Raw genomic sequence first — 22,934 nt, 5'->3', positions numbered from 1 at the left:
GGAGATCCAGACCATCCTGGCTAATACAGTGAAACCCCATCTCTACTGAAAATACAGGAAAAAAAAAAAAAAGCCAGATATGGCGGCGGGCACCTGTAATCCCAGATACTCTTAAAAAAAAAAAAAGAGGCGGGCGCTGTGACTCACACCTGCAATCTCAGCACTTTGGGAGGCCGAGGCGGGCGGGTCACGAGGTCAGGAGATCGAGACCATCCTGGCTAACACCGTGAAACCCCGTCTCTACTAAAAATACAAAAATTAGCCGGGCGTGGTGGCGGGCGCCTGCAGTCCCAGCTACTCGGGAGGCTGAGGCAGGAGAATGGCGGGAACCCGGGAGGCAGAGCTTGCGGTGAGCCGAGATCCGGCCACTGCACTCCAGCCTGGGCGACAGAGAGAGACTCCGTCTCAAAAAAAAAAAAAAAAAAAAATTGACCCTTCTCCCACTGACTTGAGATACCTCCTTAATTGTGTATCCTAAATTTGTGTATGGAAGTGGGATTATTTCTGAATTTTCTATTCTGTTCCATTGGCTCGTCTATGCATGTGTAATTTCCATACTTTTTAAGATATGAAAGTTTTCTTGTATGTGTTAATAGCTGGTAACGCTAGCCCCTATACCTTGGGCTTCTTTTGGGAGGTTTATTTGGCTATTCTTAGTGCTTCTTCCTTTCAAATAAACTTTAGAGTAAAATGTTCTAGATCCAGAAAAAAAAAATCCTGATGGGATTCTCATTGTTACGACGTCGCATTTATAAATTAACTTGGGAAGATTGACATTTTAATGATTGCGACTCTACCTAACCAAGACATGTTATGTTTTTGCGTGAATCAAAACCTACTCTTGTGTCTTTTAGAATATTTTTAGAGTTTTTATTTTTAGGTTTTGGGAATTTCTTGTTAAACGTATGCCTAGGCATTTGATTTTGTTTCTCTATAGTAAATGGGGACTTCCATCATTTCATCAATCTATCTAGTCAATAGTTTATATTTTAATTATCTAGCCAAGATATATATATATATATATATATATATATATATATATACACACACACACACACACACACACACCCACACACACACACATACCTACACACATTCATACAATGTCTATAAGCTATTGGCTGATAATCTATAGGCTAATAGCATATAGATATTTTATATACTTCTCATATATAATATGTATCATACACAGTCTTACCCTGTGTAATCTATGCAGTCTTACTAAGACTGTATTATATATATAATACATATAATCTTATAGAATATGTATCTATAAGCCAGTAGCTTATAGATATTATGTAGATATTATATCTTTCTTGGCTAGATAGTTAAAATATAAGCTAACTTTATACCCATCTCTTTACTGTTACAATTTGTAGTAGGTTTCCATTGATCCCATGACCTTTTCGCCATGTTGCACTGAGCGCTATTGGTTTTGCTGGCTATTAATCTCTTAGATAAAAGGTTTCCTTGGCTAGAAACCTCTGTAGTGAGAATGAAGCTCCCTGTTGTCCTCGTGTTTTTCTTGACATGCCTCTGCATGGCTGCGGTGGAGGTCTCAGAAGGTTTCCGTGTGGCTGTCTCACACCATCAGCCTTCATTCAGCTTCCCCGGAAGGAGATCCCGCGATGAAGACTTGAGTGTGAACAGTTTATCTGAGAAGCTATCCCAGGAAACAGCAGTCAGGGCATGTGGAAGTGAAAGAGGGGGAGGAGGAATGCAAATGAAGGGCCATTCCCCCTGCAAGTCACCACTGTGGGAACTGGAGCTTACAAGGAGGGTGACCCCCTCCACTGGGCAGGGAAACCTGGGATTGCCCCAGAGTGACCCCAGCCACAGGGCAGGGAAGCCTGGGATTGCCCCAGAGTGACCCCAGCCACAGGGCAGGGAAACCTGGGATTGCCCCAGAGTGACCCCAGCCACAGGGCAGGGAAGCCTGGGATTGCCCCAGAGTGACCCCAGCCACTGGGCAGGGAAGCCTGGGATTGCCCCAGAGTGACCCCAGCCACTGGGCAGGGAAGCCTGGGATTGCCCCAGAGTGACCCCAGCCACTGGGCAGGGAAGCCTGGGATTGCCCCAGAGTGACCCCAGCCACTGGGCAGGGAAGCCTGGGATTGCCCCAGAGTGACCCCAGCCACTGGGCAGGGAAGCCTGGGATTGCCCCAGAGTGACCCCAGCCACTGGGCAGGGAAGCCTGGGATTGCCCCAGAGTGACCCCAGCCACTGGGCAGGGAAGCCTGGGATTGCCCCAGAGTGACCCCAGCCACTGGGCAGGAAAGCCTGGGATTGCCCCAGAGTGACCCCCTCCACTGGGCAGGAAAGCCTGGGATTGCCCCAGCGTGACCCCAGCCACAGGGAAAGGAAGCTTGGGATTCACCCACCAAATCCCTGTCCGTCGGGTAAGGGGTGCTTTCAGGGCAGTAATGATCACCCAGCTGGTAGAGCAGAACAGAGACTGGCCCCACAGCCTGTGCTAGCCCAGCAGCCTTAGGGGCAACCCTGGAGTCGGACCAACTCAGCGTGTATCCTGCCTGAACACTTTGTGGCTAGAATGGTTTGATTATATGTTGGGAATGATAATAACACCTACCTCACAGGGTGGGTGCAAGGATGCAAATAATATGGATCATAGTTATAGGTTATAGGTACAGGTACGGATATAGACTTAGGTATAAATGATACAGATGCACAAGTGGTGTGCTCCACCGGCACCGGGCACACAGTAAGTCAGCAATAACTGGAAGTAGGTGACATTATTAAGTTGCAGGGCTTCCATGCCTGCTCTACGAAGCTTCTGTTATCCTCTCCGTCTGCAATTCCATTCCTGTTTTCCTGCTGTTCTTGTAGGAGGGGGACTATCTTTTATGCCATCATGAAGTGTGTTAAAGTCCTCCCCTGACTGGACCCTGTTGTCTAGCCCACCTGTCATTCCTCCCAGAGCAGGACCCCACTTCCCTCCTCTGATGCCTTCCCAGCAGCTCTGACTTGCTTTTTTTTTTTTTTTTTTTTTGAGATGGAATCTTGCTCTGTCACCCAGGCTGGAGTGCAATGTCACAATCTCAGCTCACTGCAACCTCTGTCTCCCGGGTTCAAGAGAGTCTCCTGCCTCAGCCTCCCGAGTAGCTGGAATTACAGGCGCCTGCCACCATGCCCGGCTAATTTTTTGCGTTTTTAGTAGAGATGGGGTTTCACCATGTTGGCCAGGCTGGTCCCAAACTCCTGTCCTCAAGTGATCCACCCACCTCGGCCTCCAAAAGTGCTGGGTCTGACTTGCTTTTGATTCTTTTCTGGGACGGCAGTACAGCCTAATTTTCTTTGCCTTGGGGGCCACAGGGGCCCTTCTGCAGCCTGTCTTTCCCCTTTGCTGTTCCTAGGACCCTGAGTTGTGGTAAGGGCCTTCCCCATCACACAGAGCCGAACAAGTTCTATTAAAATCAGATTGGCGGATTAAACACTATTAGGTTGCTCATTATTGCAAGTTAAAATGATGATTCCATTTATTAAGGCCATTTAAGCTGGACATTTAAGTTCCCTGTGGGATTGTATCCTGCTGAAAGTGCCAGATGACAGGGCTACTCTCAGAATGCCAAAGGGTGGGTCACTGGAGGAAGCTGGGTTTCCTAGGGTGAGTGCGGTTGTGATTCTGATTGTGTACATGACAGTGTTTGAGAGAGTCCCCTCTCTGTGGGTCATACCACTTACGATGTGGGAACAGTTTGCCTGAGGACACTACTGAGGTTATTAGTCATATTTAGAAAGGGCAAGGGATGGAACAAACCACAGTTCATGTCTTAGCTCACGAGAGGCTGGATTGGATCAATGTCAGGTCTTCTCCTGTGGATGGAGCATCTTCATTCTCCAGTAACAGAAAACCCATCCACAGAAGAAGACCTGGCATTGCCACACTCTCATGAACGTCTTCATTCGTTTTTGGAGAGGATGAGCCACACACAGAGCCTGCCTGTTTGATTAAACAAGTTCCCTTGCTTATTCCTTAGGCAGTGGTCCTAAGCACAGTCCGTGGACCTCAGGCACCTTCTAATTGGTCTTTCAGGGGCAGGGAGGACTTACAGCACTGTGAAGATTAAGGACAAACATCTGGAGAGGGGCTGAAGTGGGAAGAGGCTGGCATCGTTGGCCCCACGCACGAGCCTACCTGCCATTTAGAAATGGAAGCGAATTGTAAGGTTTCCAGTGCAGACTTGTAAGCGGGAGACAGATACCGGCGGGTGACAGCGTTGTGACAAGCACGTGGAGCCATTTCCTGATTGTTTTAGTCGGTACAGACTTAGGGAGGAAACCAACACTGACACAAACCAATTGTGCCCTGATCGGGAAACAATGAAGTATCGGGAGTCGCTGTTGAAAGTCTGTAATTTCCAGCGGAATTGCTGTTTAGTCATCATATTGCCACTGAATGACATAGTCAGGCTGGGTGGAAACTACAATTAGCTGCAGTCACCCTGGTGGGGCTGTTTTTTCCCCACAGACAATAGAATATGAAGCCATCAACAGCCAGTGTTCTGTGCCACTTGTGAAATGGCCCATTGTTCGTAGCAAGAAGAAAAGAAAAGGGCTGGACGGTCTTGCCCCAGCCCTGAGGGGGACAGATGGCTGACTTGTGGTTTCCTCGCCTCCGCCTCCCTTGTAGCAGAGAAACATACAAGCCGTGCTGAAGAAGCCACTTCATTTGCCTTATTTGTATAAAGAGCTCTTTGGCCGCAGCTGAGAGTGAGATGGCAAGCCTGCGCTGGCCTCGTGGCGCACAGAATCACTGGCGTTCCTCTTCCCCTGCCGCACGTTCAGGTGCAGAGTGGCGCAGCACTGCGGGGGGTGCTGCTGGCTTTTGGGGGAGTCTCCCTTGAGGTTGGATCTGCCCACAGCTACTGAAACTTTATTCTGAAAGCAGTTTATTGCCCTCAACTGCTAGAGGGGTTTAGTTCTTTCTCTTCTTGGAGTTTCCAAACCCAAATATGTGACCTGACCACTGCATCTGCAGATATGCACGTCATCAGCCTCTCCTCTCTGTGGTGGACGCATGTTTTCTTTTTGGAAAATTCAAAGTTCTTTTTCTTTTTCATCATTACAAGAATGACCATCTAACTCTTAGCATTTAGCGAGCAGGCAACTATTTCCCTGAGATACTCTGGCTATGGACTGAATAGATGACTTTACCTGGCAGTATCTGAGACCCCTGACAGCTGAAGCCCAAATGGGAAAGAATCGGGTACTTAGCTTGCTTGGGAAGCAAGACTGCAGATGCTCTTTCATATCTAGCAGTAATCTAAATGCAGGCAATGAACCAAGAGCATTTGGCCTCGGTGAATAGCTCTGCCATTGGTCTGTTCTTAACATAGTCATCTAGCGTCTGCGTTAAACTTATTTATTTCCTAATGCTGGGTGATGGATTAAAAGATGTGTAGAAAATCCTTCCACAAGAGATAAGATATTGCAGGCTGCCAAGACACCCCTGGCTCTTTTTGCTTTCTGTCTCTCTTTTGCCTACTTTTCAGTGCAGAGCTCAGGCCCCCACATCGTATATCCTGATTACTCTGTGGTTATTACTGAGGGGATGTTTTTTAAGCCTATCATTGACACATTTAATTCATTAGGTACCAAATCCAAAGCAAATTTTGGCTGGCCATAAAACATGGTTAATCCAGGGAGCTGCAATAAAAGGTGAAAAATTATGTTCCAGCAAATGTGGAATATTGCTTTTCTGTAGAGACTTTTACTGGTCGACGATATCTTTCTTCATAAATTTTTCTTCTGCTTGGTGCTCTTGGTAACTTAACCATTTGTTGTTTCCAGACCACAGAATGGCTCAATGATACTCTACAACAGGAAGAAAGTGAAATACAGGAAAGATGGGTATTGCTGGAAAAAGAGGAAAGATGGGAAAACGACCAGAGAGGACCACATGAAACTCAAGGTCCAGGGAGTGGAGGTAAACAGCAGAAAAGGTTCCCTTGGTGCACAAATGTCATTTGCAGGCTGCAGTGGAGAATGGAATTGCTCGGAGTAATTTGATGCGAGTCACCTCTGTCCAAAGAATTTTTGTTTGCCAAGACCCTGGTTTTGCTTTTGTTTCGTTTTTCTACCTTCTTACCCTATAGTCTCCATTCAAGTTTTCAGTGAAACTGGATTGAACTAAAGCATTCCTGTTTCCTGGGAGTCATTGGTATATAGATGGGGATTTGCAAGGTTCCTGTGGACTCATTTGTTGTATTTATCACAGAAGAGCCTCTGGGTGCATTGAGAGTTTGCAAAGTGTCAGGGAAGAGGGGAGGCAGCGTAAGGAACTTCCCTCTTTAGGTGACCCTGGCCTCCCCCTGCTGAGCTGGTAGACCCCCGACACAGCCTGGCTTCACCCCTCCACCGACAAACCCTGGGTGTGTCAGCCTTACTAGAGGTTTGAGATCATTAGATGGGATCACAGGTGTGCGTGATTCTTGCATGGTTGGGGTCCTGCAGAAACATCTTGGGATCTTGGGCCGACTTCCGGTTTTGGCCCTTGGGTAAACACTGGTTTCCTTGCTGTTGTTTTCACCCCACAGGCTCTCCATCTTGGGCAGCCATGGAGAAATTCCCTTATTCCTCTTTGCCATCATTAGAGGGCCCAAGCCATGTGTCACAGCAGTAGAGGGGGAGGGCATGAGTCCAGGTGAAGTCTTGGCCTGCTAGTCAACGGGCACCCACTTCCCTGAATCCTTACTGGTCCTGGGAAGGAACTTCCCCTGGAAATAGGGAAAGTGCCACCTTGGGCCCAGAGCTGAGAAGCTGGCTTATGATCCACCTGTTATTTCAAACTGGTCAAAGAGAGGCATTCTGGAGTCTGTTGGTGTGTTGAGTTTGCGAGCATACTGGATGGATAGCTAGGACCATAAACCCACTTGAGTTCAATGGGTTGCCCTTCCACGCCAATGTTTTTTGTGACGTGCTTTGTCATGATGACTTTTTCTGTATTAATCATGTGCTTTTATGGCTGTTAAAAATAGCATCAGATGGCTTGTATTACATGACCTCACAGAGAGATGACTTTTGTTTTATTATTTTTTTTAAATACCTAATAACAATGCTTTATGGAGATGCACAAAGAAAAGCCTCTATCCAAGAAATTCCAGTTCCCTGCACTCTCCTGTGCTCAGTGTTTGCACAGTGTGGTTTAATTGACTGCACGGAACATTAAAATGCAGATTACCCCAAACACACTGCTCTGGACACACCTCTAGGACTGTGACCGGTGATTGTACAAACGCATTAGCCATCATCGCAGGGAGCCAAAGGAGGCAGGGCTTGGTTCTTCCTGGGAGGACCCTCATCTCCTATGCTGGAGGAAGAGGTAGAGAGTGAGGCAAAGCTGGGTGGGGCCCCCAAACAAGGAGGCTGCTCGCACTGGGAATAATAGGGCTGCAGGAAATCACACTGAAAGTCACAGTAGCTCCTATGCCCGTAGGCCCCTGGTATATTTCATCTTTAGTAATACGTAAATCAGGAACTTCTGCTTGTGAGTAACAGCAGGGTGGAATTCTTCCTCAGCAGCAGCTGAGAAGCCGAGGGGAAAAAACAACCCACAGTGTTCATTTTCTTTCCTCATGTTATAAATTAGAATTGTCGCTGGATGGAATCAGAATGATTTATGGCTATTTTTAGGCCATATTTATGTTTGGAGTTATTTGTGGTACTCATACTTGCAGACAACAGTCTGTCCCCTCAGAACTTTGGGAAAGGGAGACGGGCAGGATGGGGAGGGGTTTCCAGGACCTCCTGACATGGATGGCAGTGTGGGCAGTGGGAACGGCCAGCGACATGATGCTTGCTTTAGGTTCTCAGAGAGAAGCCACCTACTATGATGCATTATGTGGTGGCCTTGCCCATGAGCTCAGGGAGTTGTCCCACTGAGCCACTCAGCAAATATGGACCCTGTGTGCCTGCTCTGTGCAAGGCGCTGTGGTGTCTGCAGAGAGAATAGGAGCCATGTTCTCTGCCCCACGGACTCATGGTCAAGTTGAAGAGACTTGACGTACATGAAGGTCATCAATAGTGCTGAGAGGCAGAGCAGCCTGGGCTTTTATGATAAGCATCCTGGGAGTGCAGAGTGGGCTGGAATGGTCAGAGACACTTCCTAGGTCAGGTGGGATACAAGCTGAGCCCTTAAAGTCGGGTGGGACTCTGTGTGTGTGTGTGTGTGTGTGTGTGTGTGTGTGTGAGTGTACGTGCAATTTACATATTGTTTGCAGTTTACCTTTTCCACTCTGCACTGTGGTCTGAGCTGTGTCTATGTTGATACTGAGGTTCCTTCATCCCTTTTCACAGTCCTATAGCACTCTACTATATAAACACTTGAGCCGTTTCCCTGGCCGTAGCCCCTACTTTAGATTCCTTTCAGTTTTTTAGCATTATAAATAACACTTCAATAAGTGTTCTTATACACGTCTTTTTGGGCACATAGGCAACCTGGACCCAGAATTGCTGGGTTATAAGGTCTGGGCATGATCCGTTTATTAGATTCTGCCTCTGGCTGCATAATCACATGCCTATGTCCATGCCTGGAGATTACAATTTTCCCCACATCCTCCTGCTTATTGATAGATGAGAGATGGTACCCCCTTCTATTTGAATTTGAGTTTGTCTTAATTATTCGTGAGGATGAGTGCCTTCTTCTGTTAATGGGAGCTTGTTGCTATGAATGGTCTACCATGGGCATGGACATGGATTTTTAAACAGCCCTGAAGAAGGCCTTTTCAGACAAGATCAACCCCCATGTCTCATCGGCATTTCTGCCCCAAGGGCGGGGAAGCCCAGAGGGTGTGCTCTGGCATAGGGTGTGGTTGGTCCTTTCCACCAGGAAATTGCAACAGGGATTTCCATGGGACTTTGTACATCACAGGAGGCGGGGGCTGCTGAGTTTGGACTCTGCATCCTGCTTTGGTGGATTCAATCAGGCAGTTCCCATAGACTCAGCATCTTCATCACGCCAGGCAAGGCGCCAACCAGCTACTCTTCTGCGGGTTGGAGTGTACAGTCCTGCACAGGGTCTTGGAGCTGTGATTTTTCTACCACCCGAGCTGTTTTCCTTAGTTCAGGGGCATGATAAAGATATTTGGATCTACCGTTTAACATATCACTTGCTATAAGCCTTCCCTCAGGCCGGGAAAACTTCCAGCCCTGTTTATGGAACTGTTCAGCCATCTCACTTCTTTTGTTCTCAGAAGCTGGGGCCCTCTCTACACACGGCAACTCAAAGGCACATTGATTTTCTCAGCCAGGCACAGGATGGGGGGAGCTGCTTTTGAAGCTGACGAGCTGTTAGGTCCATGATTAGTTGTCTTGTCTGCAAGCCAAGGAGAAGCTAGCTCGATAAGGTTTCCAGGGATGACAAAGGTTGGCAGGAAGGAAAAAGAGGGTGGTTGCGATGTCACTGTTTCAGGAGATGAAATCTCTGCAGGTCTGGAGTTGGCCCTGTACCCCATACAGATTTATGCCTGCTTCTCTGGTGCCTGATAGGGTGGAGGAGCTTTGGGAGTGGGAGACTCCCAGAGAGCAAAAAGCTGGATGTGAAGCATCACCCTGGTTCTGGGGTCACTGCAGCTTTGTGGTCGGATGAGCTGAGGGAGGTTAGTCAGAGATGATGCTGTTCTCTGGGCCATGCCGGAAGAATTCCTTCCAAGTTCATGATGCTTTTCTCTGGCCCCAGAAGCTTGTGGGGCTGCCTTAGGTCCTAGTGGGGCTGTCTTAGGTCCTATATCCACATCTTTCTGCTGAGAGTGCTGGGTGTCCCAGAACCCAAGGCAGCTCTGGGCTCTTGTCCTCTCCAATTTCTTTGCTGCTGGGTTCCCACAACAGATGGGAGCTACACAGTTACTACTGGGATAGTCATGGGCTTACACATTTCCTGTATACCAGGTATACCATCTCATTGAATCCTCATAAACACATGCATGCAAAGTAGATGGTATTATAACTATTTTACAGATGGAGAGACTGAACCTCAGAGAGGGTTTCTCTTGCCCTACGTCATACCTCAGTCAGTGACAGAGCTGGTACTTGAGCCTGGGACTGCTTGGTGCTAAAGCTCAAGCTCTTGCCTTTATATCAGTTGCTTCTGGGTACTCGGGTGGGGCCTGTAGACTTTTTAGATGAAGTCAGCACCTGTTTATTCAGCACACATCCTTCCTTCATCCACTGGGGATTGGAGGCTTTCTCTCCACCTAGTATGGCAATGGGTGCTGGGATGCAGTGATGTAAAGAGAACACGTGGTCCCCTATCTCATGGGGAGACTAAAAAAATCAATCATGCAACCCCGATGCAGGGTTTTGAGGGCTGTGATAGAATTACCAGGCCCTGCGTGGGGGATGCAGGAGGGGAACCTGAGGCTGACTTGCCCTGAAGGAAGTGACATGAGCATAAGGAAGTGGGGCACGATGGGAGTGGGTCAAGTGACAGGGGAGGGCTGAGCAATATCAATGAATAGAGTCTGTTGAGAATCAGCCAAAGTGACTTGAAGCAACAGGCGCCCAGAATCGTGATGGATCAGTATTTCCCCCAGGCCTCTGTCTAGACCAGGTCTTATCCTCCTAGCGACGGGGCCCTCTCTGCTCTTAAGGCATGACTTGCCATGGATGTTCTGCCTTTGGAACCAATGAGTGGTCACAGCACAGAGGCTCTTGGTTTCATGGTGGTCACATTCACAGAGACAGCCCTTTCTACTGAGCCTGTTCTGTGGCAGAAGGACCCCCCTGGCCTGGACCGTCTTTGGGTGGAAACACCAGCCCCTCACGTCTGATTGGCATTTTCAGATGTGAAGAGAACATTTAGTGTTGCTGATGTGTTTGCATTGCCTGTAAAGAACGAAGAGTTTCTTTGACTTCTTAACTGCCTTAAAGCCAGAAACCTGGCATTAGGATGGTAGCAGTGGTAACGAGGTTATGTTTTGAGACTTGGCCTCATTAGAAGTGATGTTCTTTATTTGGGCACTTAGGCCACATATTAAAAAAGAAAAGAAAGCACCTCTTTTAAAATAGGAATGATATTGTAGTTACTGCATTAGGAATTAACAGGGCATGAAATAACTGTCTGCCCTGTGGCAATGCCAGATCATTTCAGCTCTGCTTGCAGCCATAAGATAAATTGGTATCTTGCTTGCAGCCTGTGGAAAATATTTTAAATAGCCAGCCATGAACATGTATGGTGCCCAAATCAAGTTTGGAAAACAGCAATAAATAGATAAGGTGGAGGTAAGGTGCCTCATGAAATGAACAAGGGGCAGAAGTTCACAGAGGGCAAACAAACCAGCATGGAAGCACTGCATGTTTCACATAGAATACGTATTTCTAGTTTTAGTAAAAAATCATGTGTCTCAAGAACAGAAAACCCAGCACTGCATGTTCTCACTCAAAAGTGGGAGTTGAACAATGAGAACACATGGACACAGGGAGGGGAACATCACACACCAGGGCGTGTCGGGGAGTCAGGGGCTAGGAGAGGGAGAGCATTAGGAGAAATACCTAATGTAGATACAGGTTGATGGGTGCAGCAAAGCACTATGGCACATGTATACCTATGGAACAAAACTGCATGTTCTGCACATGTACCCCAGAACTTAAAGTATAATTAAAATAAAAAAATTTAAAAATGATAAGAAGAAGAAAATTAAATTAAAAGAAAAACATGTGTCTTTGGTCTGTGGACAGATTATTTTACCCCATTCCCCTCCGGCCTCACTGTGTACCTACCAGTCCATACCCTACCATGTTCCTTGTTCGGAAGCTATTTTTTTCCCATGTCTAGGTCTATATTGTCTTAGCCTCATAACTTCTGACTCCCCGCCCCCCCAAGCCTATCTCCCCTAATCTTTAGCCAGAAGTGATGATTTCCTCCCCTACATTGCTGTTGCTTTCCATCTGTACCCTTCTTAAGGAAGTGTTCAGGTTGCCTTCCTATCAGCCTTGTCCAGTTCAAAGAAGATAAGTTGAGTATTTATTTTCTCCCTGCTAGAAAGCCTGTATCCAGATACTAAGCAACAAAGAGTCTCTACAGAGTATCTACAGAATCTACCCCGACACCACCTTGCTCTGGGAAGTGGATTTGCCCAGTGACTAACTGCTTCCACAATTACACTTCCTGCAAGCCTCACCCCAGCCCTGTGATTCAGTCCTGGCAGATACGTTTATCCTCATGGGTTGTGCATCTGGGACTTGAACCTAAGTCTTTGGTTTCAGAAGTGGGGCTGTCTCTCCTGTCTGGCTTCGAGCCCTGGAGGCTGAGGTGTCTTAGTCTCATGACCGTCTCTAGCGCAGGGAGCGTCTGTTCAGGGGCACCTCAGGGAATCTCCCAGGGCTCTCTGCTGGCTTTTTATCGTCTGAATTTTTGTGCCTCATTCTGCTAGTAGGCCAACGAGTTAAAACTTAATTTCCTGTTACCTGGATGTGTTTTGGTAGAATCAATTCAGGAGCTCAAATCCATAGTTTTTCCTTAATTTCTAATTACTTGGCATCCCTGGTGACATGTTTCTACCCAATTCATATAATTAAAAATTTGATAAATAACATTAAGCTAGCTCCGTTTTGAAGTAGCAGGAGCAGCCTTTCTGTTTGCATTCTGCTGAGTTCGCGAAGGGCTGGCAGGGTGGTGCTTTTGCTTCTCCTTCTGTCTTAGCCACATCTAGTTGCTATCACAAAAGATCATAGACTGGGTGGCTTAAACAACTGAAATTTATTCCTCATAGTTCTAGAGGCTGGGAAGTTTAGAATCAAGGTGCAGGCAGATTTGGTGTGTGGTGAGGGCTTGTTTCCTGGTGCATACATGGCATCTTCTCACTGCATCCTCACATGGTGGGAGGGGAGAAAGAGCTCTCTGGGGTCCCTTTTATCAGGGCACACAAACCCCGTTCAGAAAGACTTCACTCTCACGATCTAATCACCTCCACAAAGCCCCACTTCCACATACCATCACATAGTGTGTGTGCGGGGAGGGGGGGCGTTAGTTTTCATCGTATACATGTTGGGGGAACACAGATTTTCAGTCTTCTTAAGGCTCTCTCTTCCCTAACTGCAGCCAAATTACAATAGCAACAATAATCACGGCATCATTTATTGACTTTTACTGAATATGCAGTCCTGTGTGCATCGTCTTATGCACATCGACTCATTCAGTTACTTGGTACCATCCCTATTAGGTAGATACTGTTATCATCCTCATTTCATCCAGGATCTGCAAGACGAAGACACAGCAGGTCCCTCACTGTCCACTTCAGTGGTTGGGAGTTGGTCCCCAAACACACTGCATAACTGGCTGTCACTCCTCAGTTGCAATTTGATGCGAGAGCGGTTGAGTCCTGTATATTCCCACGAGAACTTTCACTTAGGAGTAACAAGTTGTTTATCTCCTCCCAGCATGAACTGCCCATTTCCATTTGTCCTGAAGCTGTAGCTTTCGAGCTTCCAGGGTACACTCACTCTGGCAGCAAGGGTCTGTGTGTGTACTCTTGCTACGTAGGCCAGATTGTATGTTGCCAGATTTAGTATGTGCATGCACAGACATGTGTGCACACACACACAAAGGAGAATATTGATGGCCAGTTAAATGTGAATTTCAGATAAACAATAGTTTTGTTTTTTGTTTTTTTTTTTAGTACAAGTATGTCTATACTAAAATATTGTCCGTTGTTTATGTGGAACTCACAGTGTGCTGGGCATCATGTATTTTATCTGACAACCCTCCAAGCATCAGAGCAGTTCCTTTGAACGTTTGCAGACAGAGGTTTGTCTGTTTTGGATACTGGTCTCATTGAAGACACGAGGAAGTGAGTTGGTTTATCTCCAGACACATTATTGATGCAGGAACCATAAAAGGCCAGAAGGACACTGGCCATTGCTGGGGAGAAGACACTCCCCAGTTTGCTGGCAAAGCCAGAGGCTACCAGGGCTGGGGACTTTCGTGCTCCCTCTGAAAAGTGAGTCCTGGATGTCTCTCAAATACCAAAACGTGTGGGCTTCCAGATACCCAGATCTGGCGCCCTTAGGTGCTGCAACCTGGAAAAATGCAAGCCTTCTTCTGCCAGTGTTTGGGGAGAAGCTTGTTAGTAAAACATGTGCCAGGAAGATGTAGCGGGAAGTGTGATTGTAGTTTCTGCCCTCCTTGTATCCCTGGTAGATGACAATATGTACAATATTTTGTAATTTCCATTTTAAAACTTGATTTGAGCCTTATTAAGCTAGAAAGTCCCTGATGAAGGCAGAGCAGCAGCATATCAACTGTGCTGAACTTGTACTTAATTATTATCATAACAGTCCCTCAACCTCATTGCACATTAGCCCATAAGGACAGGAATGGAAATTTTAGCATATTCAATTACAATGTAAACCCTCGAATACCACTGTTGAAATTCACCAAGGGCCGTTCTCTGTTTGGTCGCCAGCACACAGCAGGGACTGAGTGAGGTGTTACCCAGGCCACACAACCTGGACGTTTGCAAGCATAATATACAGCATCACCCAGAAACTGGGCAGGCATTGGAAGACCATAATAGATACTTTTCCCCTTGGTAAGTGACCAGACATGGTTGTTTGCCTTGGGTGAAGAGTAGCTCTGGCCATCACTTGACTCAGTCATCAAATATTTGATCCTCTCTGCATCTTGCATTGCTGGGGAACATCGCTGGGGAAGTTTCCTCCCGTCATTGGCGGCTGTGGCTTGTGTCTGTGTGAGTTTATGCTCATTCAGCACAAATCTCCAGGCTTGTCCTGGGATAGTCACGGCCATTCACTTTAGTTGGCATGGATTAGGTACCGGCAGAGGGCAGGGATATGGCTTACAGGCGAATTAGGCTCATACCACTCTGCTTCCCACACGCTGCAGCAAAAACCATGGGGAAAACAGAGGTGCAGATGAAGGGCTCTTTTGCTACCAGCAGGAGCTGAGGAGAGAAATGTTACTGAACAAGTTAAAGAAGGAATGAGCTCCTCACGCAGCGGCTCTGGTGAGGCTGCTTTGATGGCCGCTGGCTCTGGTCCCTTGTTTCCTTCCATGCGGTGTGTGGGTTTCTGGCTGCTGAGCCTCCCTGTGGATGCCCTCCCTCGCTGCAAGGCCGGAATGGAAGATGGAAAGCAGGTGATTTCATGAAATACTGCCTTTCTGCTTCATGAGTTTTTCTCCTGGACAGATGAAATAACCTTCCACGTCCTCCTTGTACTCCCTAATTCAACACCTTGTAATGCTGCGTGCCCTCAGGGTACACCTTTCCTTCCTGATGTAAAAACCTCATGTCCCACTCGGGCAAAACCTGAGACCGGCACAAATACTGAAGTGGTCAGTATTGCTTCTTGCTACCCTCAGTGTGGCCCAAAGATTGGTACGTTCAGCATCACCCGGGGGGTATTAGAAGTGCAGAATTTCAGGCCCCATCCCAGATCTACAGAATCCAAGTCTGCATCTTGGTGTGAGTCCCGTGTGGTTCATACACACTTTAATTTGGAAAGGACTGGGACACGCCATCCTGTTGTTGCCAGTAGACTCCTGCCTCAGTGCCTCGCCCTCAGGCAAGTGGTTATTATTTATTTATTTATTTTACCTTGTCTTAGAAGTCCAAAGGAAAATTTTACAAGTTGCTCTGGCAATTTATGACTTGACTTCAAGCACCTTTAGAAAATATCGAATTGAAATCTCCAATGATATGGTTGGAGCTTATCATTCTTTATTCTGCCCTTGGCAATGAGGGATAGAGAACAGCAGGTTTCTGAAATCAGAACACACTGAGTGGCAACGACTAAACAGTTCCCTCAGCCTTTGTTCTCTGGGTTAAATGGTCCTGTTCTTGCATCCTTTAGCTCCTCTGAACAGGGAACTTGCCTGTCTGTTCACCACAATAGCCCAGTGCTTGGCGTGGCACCTAGTATTAAGTACCTTTGGTGCCAAATAACTATATTTTTTTGAAAGAATGAATGATTTTGGACGAATAGACCTTTAAAACAAAGGGCCAGACAGTAAATCTTTTCAGTTTTGCAAGCCAGACCGTCTGTCCTAACCATTCAATTTTGCCGTGGTAGCATGAAAGCAGCCGTAGGCAACAGTCAAGGAATGGGCGTGGCTGTGTTCCAATAAAACTTTATTTACAAAAACAGACTGTGGGCTGGATTTGGACCATGGATGTAGTTGGCCCACCCCTGTTTTAGATTATGGCCACAGTTTCTAGAAGGAATGGGGTGCTCTGTGTATGTCCTAGTACTCATGTTTACAGCCGCCCCTAGTACTCATGTTTACAGCCTGTTCATACTCAGCTTATATTTTTGCAATGAATGTATGCTTTTATTTACAACATACCTGGTGAGGTTAGGGTTTCTTCTTTAATCCACGTAGCATAGGCTTGTTTGTTTCTTCTTGAATTGTCCTCAGCCTGAAAACATTAGGCAATGCCTCTTGCAAAGGGCAGTTTGAATGTGGGAACTAAGAAATGTCCTGTTTCTCTTAAAAGCTCAGGGCACTGCTTCATGGCATTGTAGAGAGGGCAGGGCTAGTCCTAGTGATACACTCTGTGTTCTCCTGTCCAGTGGGGATGGCTGAGCCAATGGTATGTGTCCTTGTTGAGAACAGGTGGGTTAAAGGATTGGGATGTCACAGAAGATAGGCTGAAACTGCCTGCATCTTTAGGCGTGCAGTGCTTTGAAAGAAGCCTGTATGTTGCTGGATGCAACAGAGTCCCCCTAAAATAGTGACCGATGGGAGGGCACAGACGCTATTTGTCCGTGTTTAAGTATTTACGTGACAGCACGAGATAACTGGAGAGGCTCTCTTTCATCTTTGCTGCCACAATTTACGTACAGTTTATGATGGATGTGAGAGGTAGACATTTATTACAACAGTGTAAGAAATGTTGACTCTTCATGAATTGATTATTTAGAATTTATTTTATTAAAGATTCTAGGTGGCATGTGATAAACTGAACCTCTGCTGGTTTGCAGCTTAATGATTCATGTATCTGTGGTGGTGATAAGGAAATCAAAGATTCGGTTTGCCATTTCAGAGAAAGAATATGGATTATTATTAAGTCTGGAATGGGCCTCTTGAGAATCCTTCCTTAGGGAGCGCACATATCAATAGTTTCTTCTCGATGTGGGAATTCTAATGCTTCACTTATGGAAACATAAATTCCACAGCAAGTGGCTGCGGATTCCTTCCCTCTGGTCCTTATATCCTTCGCACATGGAGGATGAGTTTTTATTCCTTAGTTAGTACCTGGCATTCATTGTTCTTTAGTCTCCATGCTTTTGTGTTTCCATTGCTAACTTTTAATGCTAAGAGCTCTGCTGAGGTCTATGTATTGCAGCAGCTGAGATGCCGGTAGAGACCAGGATGGCGTATTTGCCTGTCATCCCATTTGCTTGAAATTTCCTAACAAATTGGGTTAAGTCTTGGAAAAGACTAAGAGTAACTATTAGATCTCAGATTTCTGATGGAAGTGAGGTCAGCTCACACGGGATGTAGAATGTTAACCCTGAACCAATTCATGCAGAAGCCAACAAGACCACCAAGCGCATCTAGTGAGTTGCATCTGGACCAAGGACAGTATCAGAATGCCCCGTTTCAGTAGGCTCTGTGGGTGGGGGAGGTGGGGGCGTTCCTGTTCTTAAATAACAGAGTCAGGGAGGGCTTAGCAGTTGGCTGCTGAAGGCATCTGGTGTGTGGCCCCCCAGCCATCACCTCAGGGCAGACGATTCAGGCGGAGCTCCCAGGTAACATTCAATAATGAATAACAAGCCCACAGCCTTACAGTGACATTAACGAAGTGTTGGCGTTGTCTGAGAGCTTGAGTTTCAAAGTACTATGTGACTTCTTTTTCTTTCAGAAATATCAGACAGAGGTTAACTACTGTAATCTTTTCCATAGGAGACTGTGGGAAAATAAATTGGGAAACCCCAAGACTCCTTGCTTCCCCCCAGATTCCTTACCCGTCCACATGCTGTGCAGCAGAAGCAACACTTAATCCTTTTATGTGATGTGATGCCCTCACACTGGTATTTTACTCAAACCCTTCATTTTGTTGGATGCGTTTATACATGGAATTAGACCTAATTGTCAACATAATGACATATTAAGTTTAGTTTCCCAAAAGAGTAAACACTGAACTGCTCGGAAGTTATTTCTTACACACAGAATCTGCTTGGCCTTCCATGGACTGATCAGTCCATGAACAAGTGAGTTTTGCCGCTGACTGCTAATTCCTTCATCATGGTAACACAGTTCAAGGAGTCTTAAATGGGCTGGGCGTGGTGGCTCACACCTGTAATCCCAGCACTTTGAGAGGCCGAGGCGGGCAGATCACCTGAGGTCAGGAGTTCAAGACCAGCCTGGCCAATATGGTAAAACCCCGTCTCCACGAAAAATATGAAAATTAGCCAGGTGTGATGGTGCAAGCCTGTAATCCCAGCTACTCAGGAGGCTGAAGCAGGAGAATTGCTAGAACCTAGGAAGCAGAGGTTGCAGTGAGCTGAGATCACACCGTTGCGCTGAAGACTGTGGGACAAGAGCGAAACTCCACCTCAAAAGAAAAAACAAAGAAAAAAACAGTCTTAAATTATAGCTTCCACCTAAAAGGTGGGCAGAACGAGGCTGCCTTGATCATTGCTTTACAGCCGGTGGGGTTGTTTTTGGGTTGCTCTGTTCTCATCAAACTCATTTCCCCTTTGCGGGAAACTCCTAGGGCACCCCTTCAAGGGACACCAGTCTGGGTGATGCCATTTCTTGCTGTTGCCCAGATTGCTTCCGTCACACCAGCACCTAGCACAGTCGGGCTCGGTGTGTTTCCTGAATGACTGAATGCACGTCTGAGAGCTGCTGCTGCAGCACTTCTGGTGTCTGGTGAAGGATGGTGCTTCCTGCCAGTGACTGAGTAGATGCGTGTGTTGACATTGGCAGAGAGGTCGGGTGCCAGCAGCCTCCTTGCAGGTGCAGAACCGATCACACTTGCCTTTTCCTGGAAGGTGGTTGGTTAAGTAAACCTTACTGAAGTAGCTCCCCTCCCAGATTAATGAGTCCTTTCAGACATGATATGAAATGTTTGGAAACGAGATGCGACACGGTATTTTGGCCGTATTTTTTTTTTCCCTTTCATAACACCTGGCAATAAGATTCTCAAGCTAAATACCAGACGAGTGTGCGCTTCATTATGTATAGTAACTTCGTCTATAACTTTTTTTAAGCCCTCCAGATGGAAGCATGGTATAAATGTGGAGAGGCTGAGAAGGGGAAATGGAAATAAATGCACTAAGAAATAAAGAATCTGTTTTTTATACTTTCTTTTGCAAATAGTGTTTGCAATGACATATTGTGAATGGACTGAATTATAACAAAACCAGAAATGAAACAGAGCTCGGGGGTAGGGAGAGCAATTGTTACACTTACTTTAACTGATATAATGCAAAGCAATGCTTTTTACACTCAATTAGTTTGTACATTGTGTTGGACACAAACCAGAATGTAGAACATTTTTGGGTTTTGTTTTTATATGATTAAGGGAGATGAGATGAAATAAATTCAGTGAATTACCCTCCGTTTCTTTTAGGTCTGAGATGTTTTTGTTCTGTTGTCCCTTACCCCCGGTATTGAGTGAATAAGTCCTGTTCCTGGGTGTTGGGGGCTAGAGAGCCTAATATTTGAAAGCCCAGAGATCTATGTGGGCTTTCAGTAGAGTTCCTTCTTCCACTTTAGGGCCATCTTTGGCTACATAAACAAGGACACGAATCAGAGCTATTTACATCTGGCGTTTTACCATATTTTGTGCTTAGAATATCAGAAGAGGCTAGCAAGCATGATCGAAGCCAACAGATGTTAGTGAGCATTTAGGCAGCAAAAGTATTTCCAAGGCTGTGTATTTCAAGATCCTTGTTTAATTTATTTTGCTTAATTATACTTTCTTGCATGTTTAATGCTCCTAATATGATAATATTAAGAATTGCAGTGTGTGGTTATGGATTGCTCATTTCAGTATATGCTGGCTATGAGGGGATGTGTGGGTTGATGCTGAGAGCCAGGAACACATGAGCTTGGGGGCCAGCTCAGTGTCTTGCCTGCATACAGCTCTAGTGGTCTCCTCTGGGAGGGGCGCAGGAAGGGCCTGGACGCTCCCAGCAAAGGATGCAGAAAAGCATTCCTCAAACTTCCATGTGCAGACAAGTTCCCCTGGGATTCTGATTCAGCTGGTCTGGGTGGGGCCTGAGATGCTGCATTTGTAGCAAGTGCCCGGTGCAGCTGATGCCGCGGGTGCCACGGATCCTACTTTGTGTCGTGGAAGTGAAGTCAGTTGTATTCCACGAAGGCTGCTGACCAACAGGTACCACATACAACGGAAGAGAATCGGTGCCTGCCGATGGAAGCCGTGCCCGTGACACCTGGCACACGATTTCCTTCTGGTGCGAGAGTTGTGGTCAAGGGCCCCGGTCAGACTCTTGTCTTTTAAAAAGATCGTCCCTGCTTTCATATGTGCGAAAGGAAAGCCTCGTATGGAGAGCACTCGGTGATTCTGTGTTTTGTATTCAAAACCACAAACACTAATAAGAAAACAATGGGAGAAACCTGTTAGGTATAATATCCAATTATAATTATTTTTTACTCCAAAAAGCACATCAAATAAATAATGCAGTTTATGTTACTTCTAGAAAATGCGGCAGCATTAGTTAATTTACATAAATTATACAACTCATTATCTTTGTTTATAAAAAGCCTTAGCAATATTTTGGCTTATGGATCTGAAAGGGGGAAAAATATCGCAGACTTCAGTTCAGTATAATTTTCCTTCCCTGCGCGGCCACCTTTTTATTTACTTACAGAAAGAGCGTCTGTTTGACAGATCCCCTTAGGAGTACTGCCCTTTCCTTTTGATGAATAGAATGCATTAAGTTTGACTTTTGTTTATAAAAAGCCAAATAAATACAAGTGAATTAATCCAAGCAGCAACAGAATGCTCTGAGCAGCAGTCGTGGCTTCCTTGGCTGACTCCAGGGCCTGCAGGGGTGGGGAGGGAGCTTCAGGGGCCAGGGAGCCAGGTTTTTCTGGCCTCATGCTTGTCTTTTCTGCTGCAGAAGTTCTCAGGCAGCCTCAAGTTAGATGTTCCAGTGCCGCCCACTCAGGGTCAGCTCCTGAGCAGGTGAACTCCTCCTGCGCTGTCCCCACCAGCAGCCATGAACCACACGTGATGGTGAGCCCTGGAAACATGGCTCATCCAAGTGCCGTGAGTGTGAGACCCATGCAGCTTTTCAAAGACCTAGCATGAAAAGAAGCCACTTTTCATTATTTTAATTTTTAAATTTTTTTTAAATTTGAGACAGAGTCTCACTCTGTCACCCAGGTTGGGGTGCAGTGGTGCGATCTCAGCTCATTGCAACCTCTGCTTCCCAGGTTCAAGCGATTCTCCTGCCTCAGCCTCTCAAGTAGCCGGGATTACCAGGCCTGGCTAATTTTTGTATTTTTAGTAAAGATGGGGTTTCACCATGTTGGCCAGGCTGGTCTTAAACTCCTGACCTCAAGTGATCTGCCCCCCTTGGCTTCCTAAAGAGCTGGGATTACAAGTGTGAGCCACTGCACCTGGCCAAAAAGAAGCCACTTTAAATAACCCATTAATATTTTTGTAGATTACATTTTGAAATAATAGATAAAATATATTATTAAAATTCATTTTGCCTGTTTCTGTCTCACTTCTCTACTGTTGCTACTAGCGAAGTTTAAACATGGTTTTATTATATTTCCATTGGACAGCCCTGGGCCTGCCTTAGACTAACAGAGAGGCTGGAGACCTAGATTACTCTTTTTTTTTTTTTTTTTAATTATTATACTTTAAGTTCTAGGGTACATGTGCATAACGTGCAGGTTTGTTACATATGTATACTTGTGCCATATTGGTGTGCTGCACCCATCAACTCGTCAGCACCCATCAACTCGTCATTTACATCAGGTATAACTCCCAGTGCAAACCCTCCCCCCTCCCCCCTCCCCATGATAGGCCCTGGTGATCACATCCATTACCAAGACTCAGATTCTTCCACTGGTCCTGCATTAGGCTCTGACTCATAATGAGAAACTTAGGATTTGACGCAGTGACAAGGGTAGGGCTTGTTTGATGGTTTGCTTGGAGATTTGAAGGGCACATGGGAGAACAACATGGTGTAAGAAAGTGGAGCTCTCTTCCCTTGACAGCACTTGGCTGTTGCTTCTAGCTTAAATATTAAAGTCTCTGCTGGTGGATGGAGGAGCCCAGCTCCCAGGTTGTTTCAGAGTGGGAACCGGTGAAGCCTAAATTTGCCTTCATTGCTTATGCAGATCCGGTAGATTGGCAAGAGAACAAGCCTGCCCGGAGGCAGGGCTGCAGAGCTGGGGCGTGCTTGGCAGAGGAGGGAACAAGGAACATGGTTCAGTTGCGGCCAGACCTAGGCCTGGCTGTGTGCCAGGGTGCCTGGACTTTGGACATCGGTGTGTTCAGAGTGTGACCCGATACTAGCAGGACTTCTGGGTGGGAGCGCCACTGTGGGTCCACCACAGGAACAGCCTGGGACCCCAAAGCCCTTGCCCTCATAAGACTTGGGAGTTAGAGACAAAGGGATGTCTGCCATTTATCAGTTGACGGTTAATAATTTAATTATTCCATGCATCCATTTAGTCTAGAAACATATTTATAAGTCCACGGTGTGCCACACTTTGCTAGGCACTGGGGATACAGTAATGCACAAAACAGATAGGTTCTTCACCCCCTCGAAGCTCCCAACTTGTGGGAGTGGGGAAGAAACAGACAGGACAGAGGAGTGCAGGAAGTCCCTTAGGAGCCCTGAGAGAAGGGCTAGAGGACAGTGTGCAATGCATATGCCTAGATGACAAGTGGCAGCCAGGCACTGGCCCTTGGTGATGGAGGAGGCAGGAACATTTAGCCTGTGGCTAAGGGAGGAAGGAC

The 22,934-nt window shown here is 46.4% G+C and overlaps 1 protein-coding gene across 25 annotated transcripts in view; it reads left to right on the top strand.

The window, feature by feature from the left end:
• CAMTA1 (calmodulin binding transcription activator 1) overlaps nt 1-22,934 on the top strand; it is a 978,479-nt gene that overhangs the window by 466,687 nt on the left and 488,858 nt on the right. For 24 of the 25 annotated variants that reach the window (XM_045387768.3, XM_045387747.3, XM_065530243.2 and 21 more), the window contains one exon: nt 5,812-5,947. The exons of the other annotated variant lie outside the window; for it this stretch is intronic. In XM_045387768.3, the coding sequence (XP_045243703.1) occupies nt 5,812-5,947 (136 nt within the window). The remainder of the gene's footprint in view (nt 1-5,811; nt 5,948-22,934) is intronic. 25 annotated transcript variants of the gene reach the window in all.

Source organism: Macaca fascicularis, chromosome 1 (assembly GCF_037993035.2).
Source record: "Macaca fascicularis isolate 582-1 chromosome 1, T2T-MFA8v1.1".
NCBI classification, from domain to species: domain Eukaryota; kingdom Metazoa; phylum Chordata; class Mammalia; order Primates; family Cercopithecidae; genus Macaca; species Macaca fascicularis.
The sequence above is the reverse complement of the archived record's forward strand: the minus strand, read 5'-3'. Positions and strand labels throughout refer to the sequence as shown.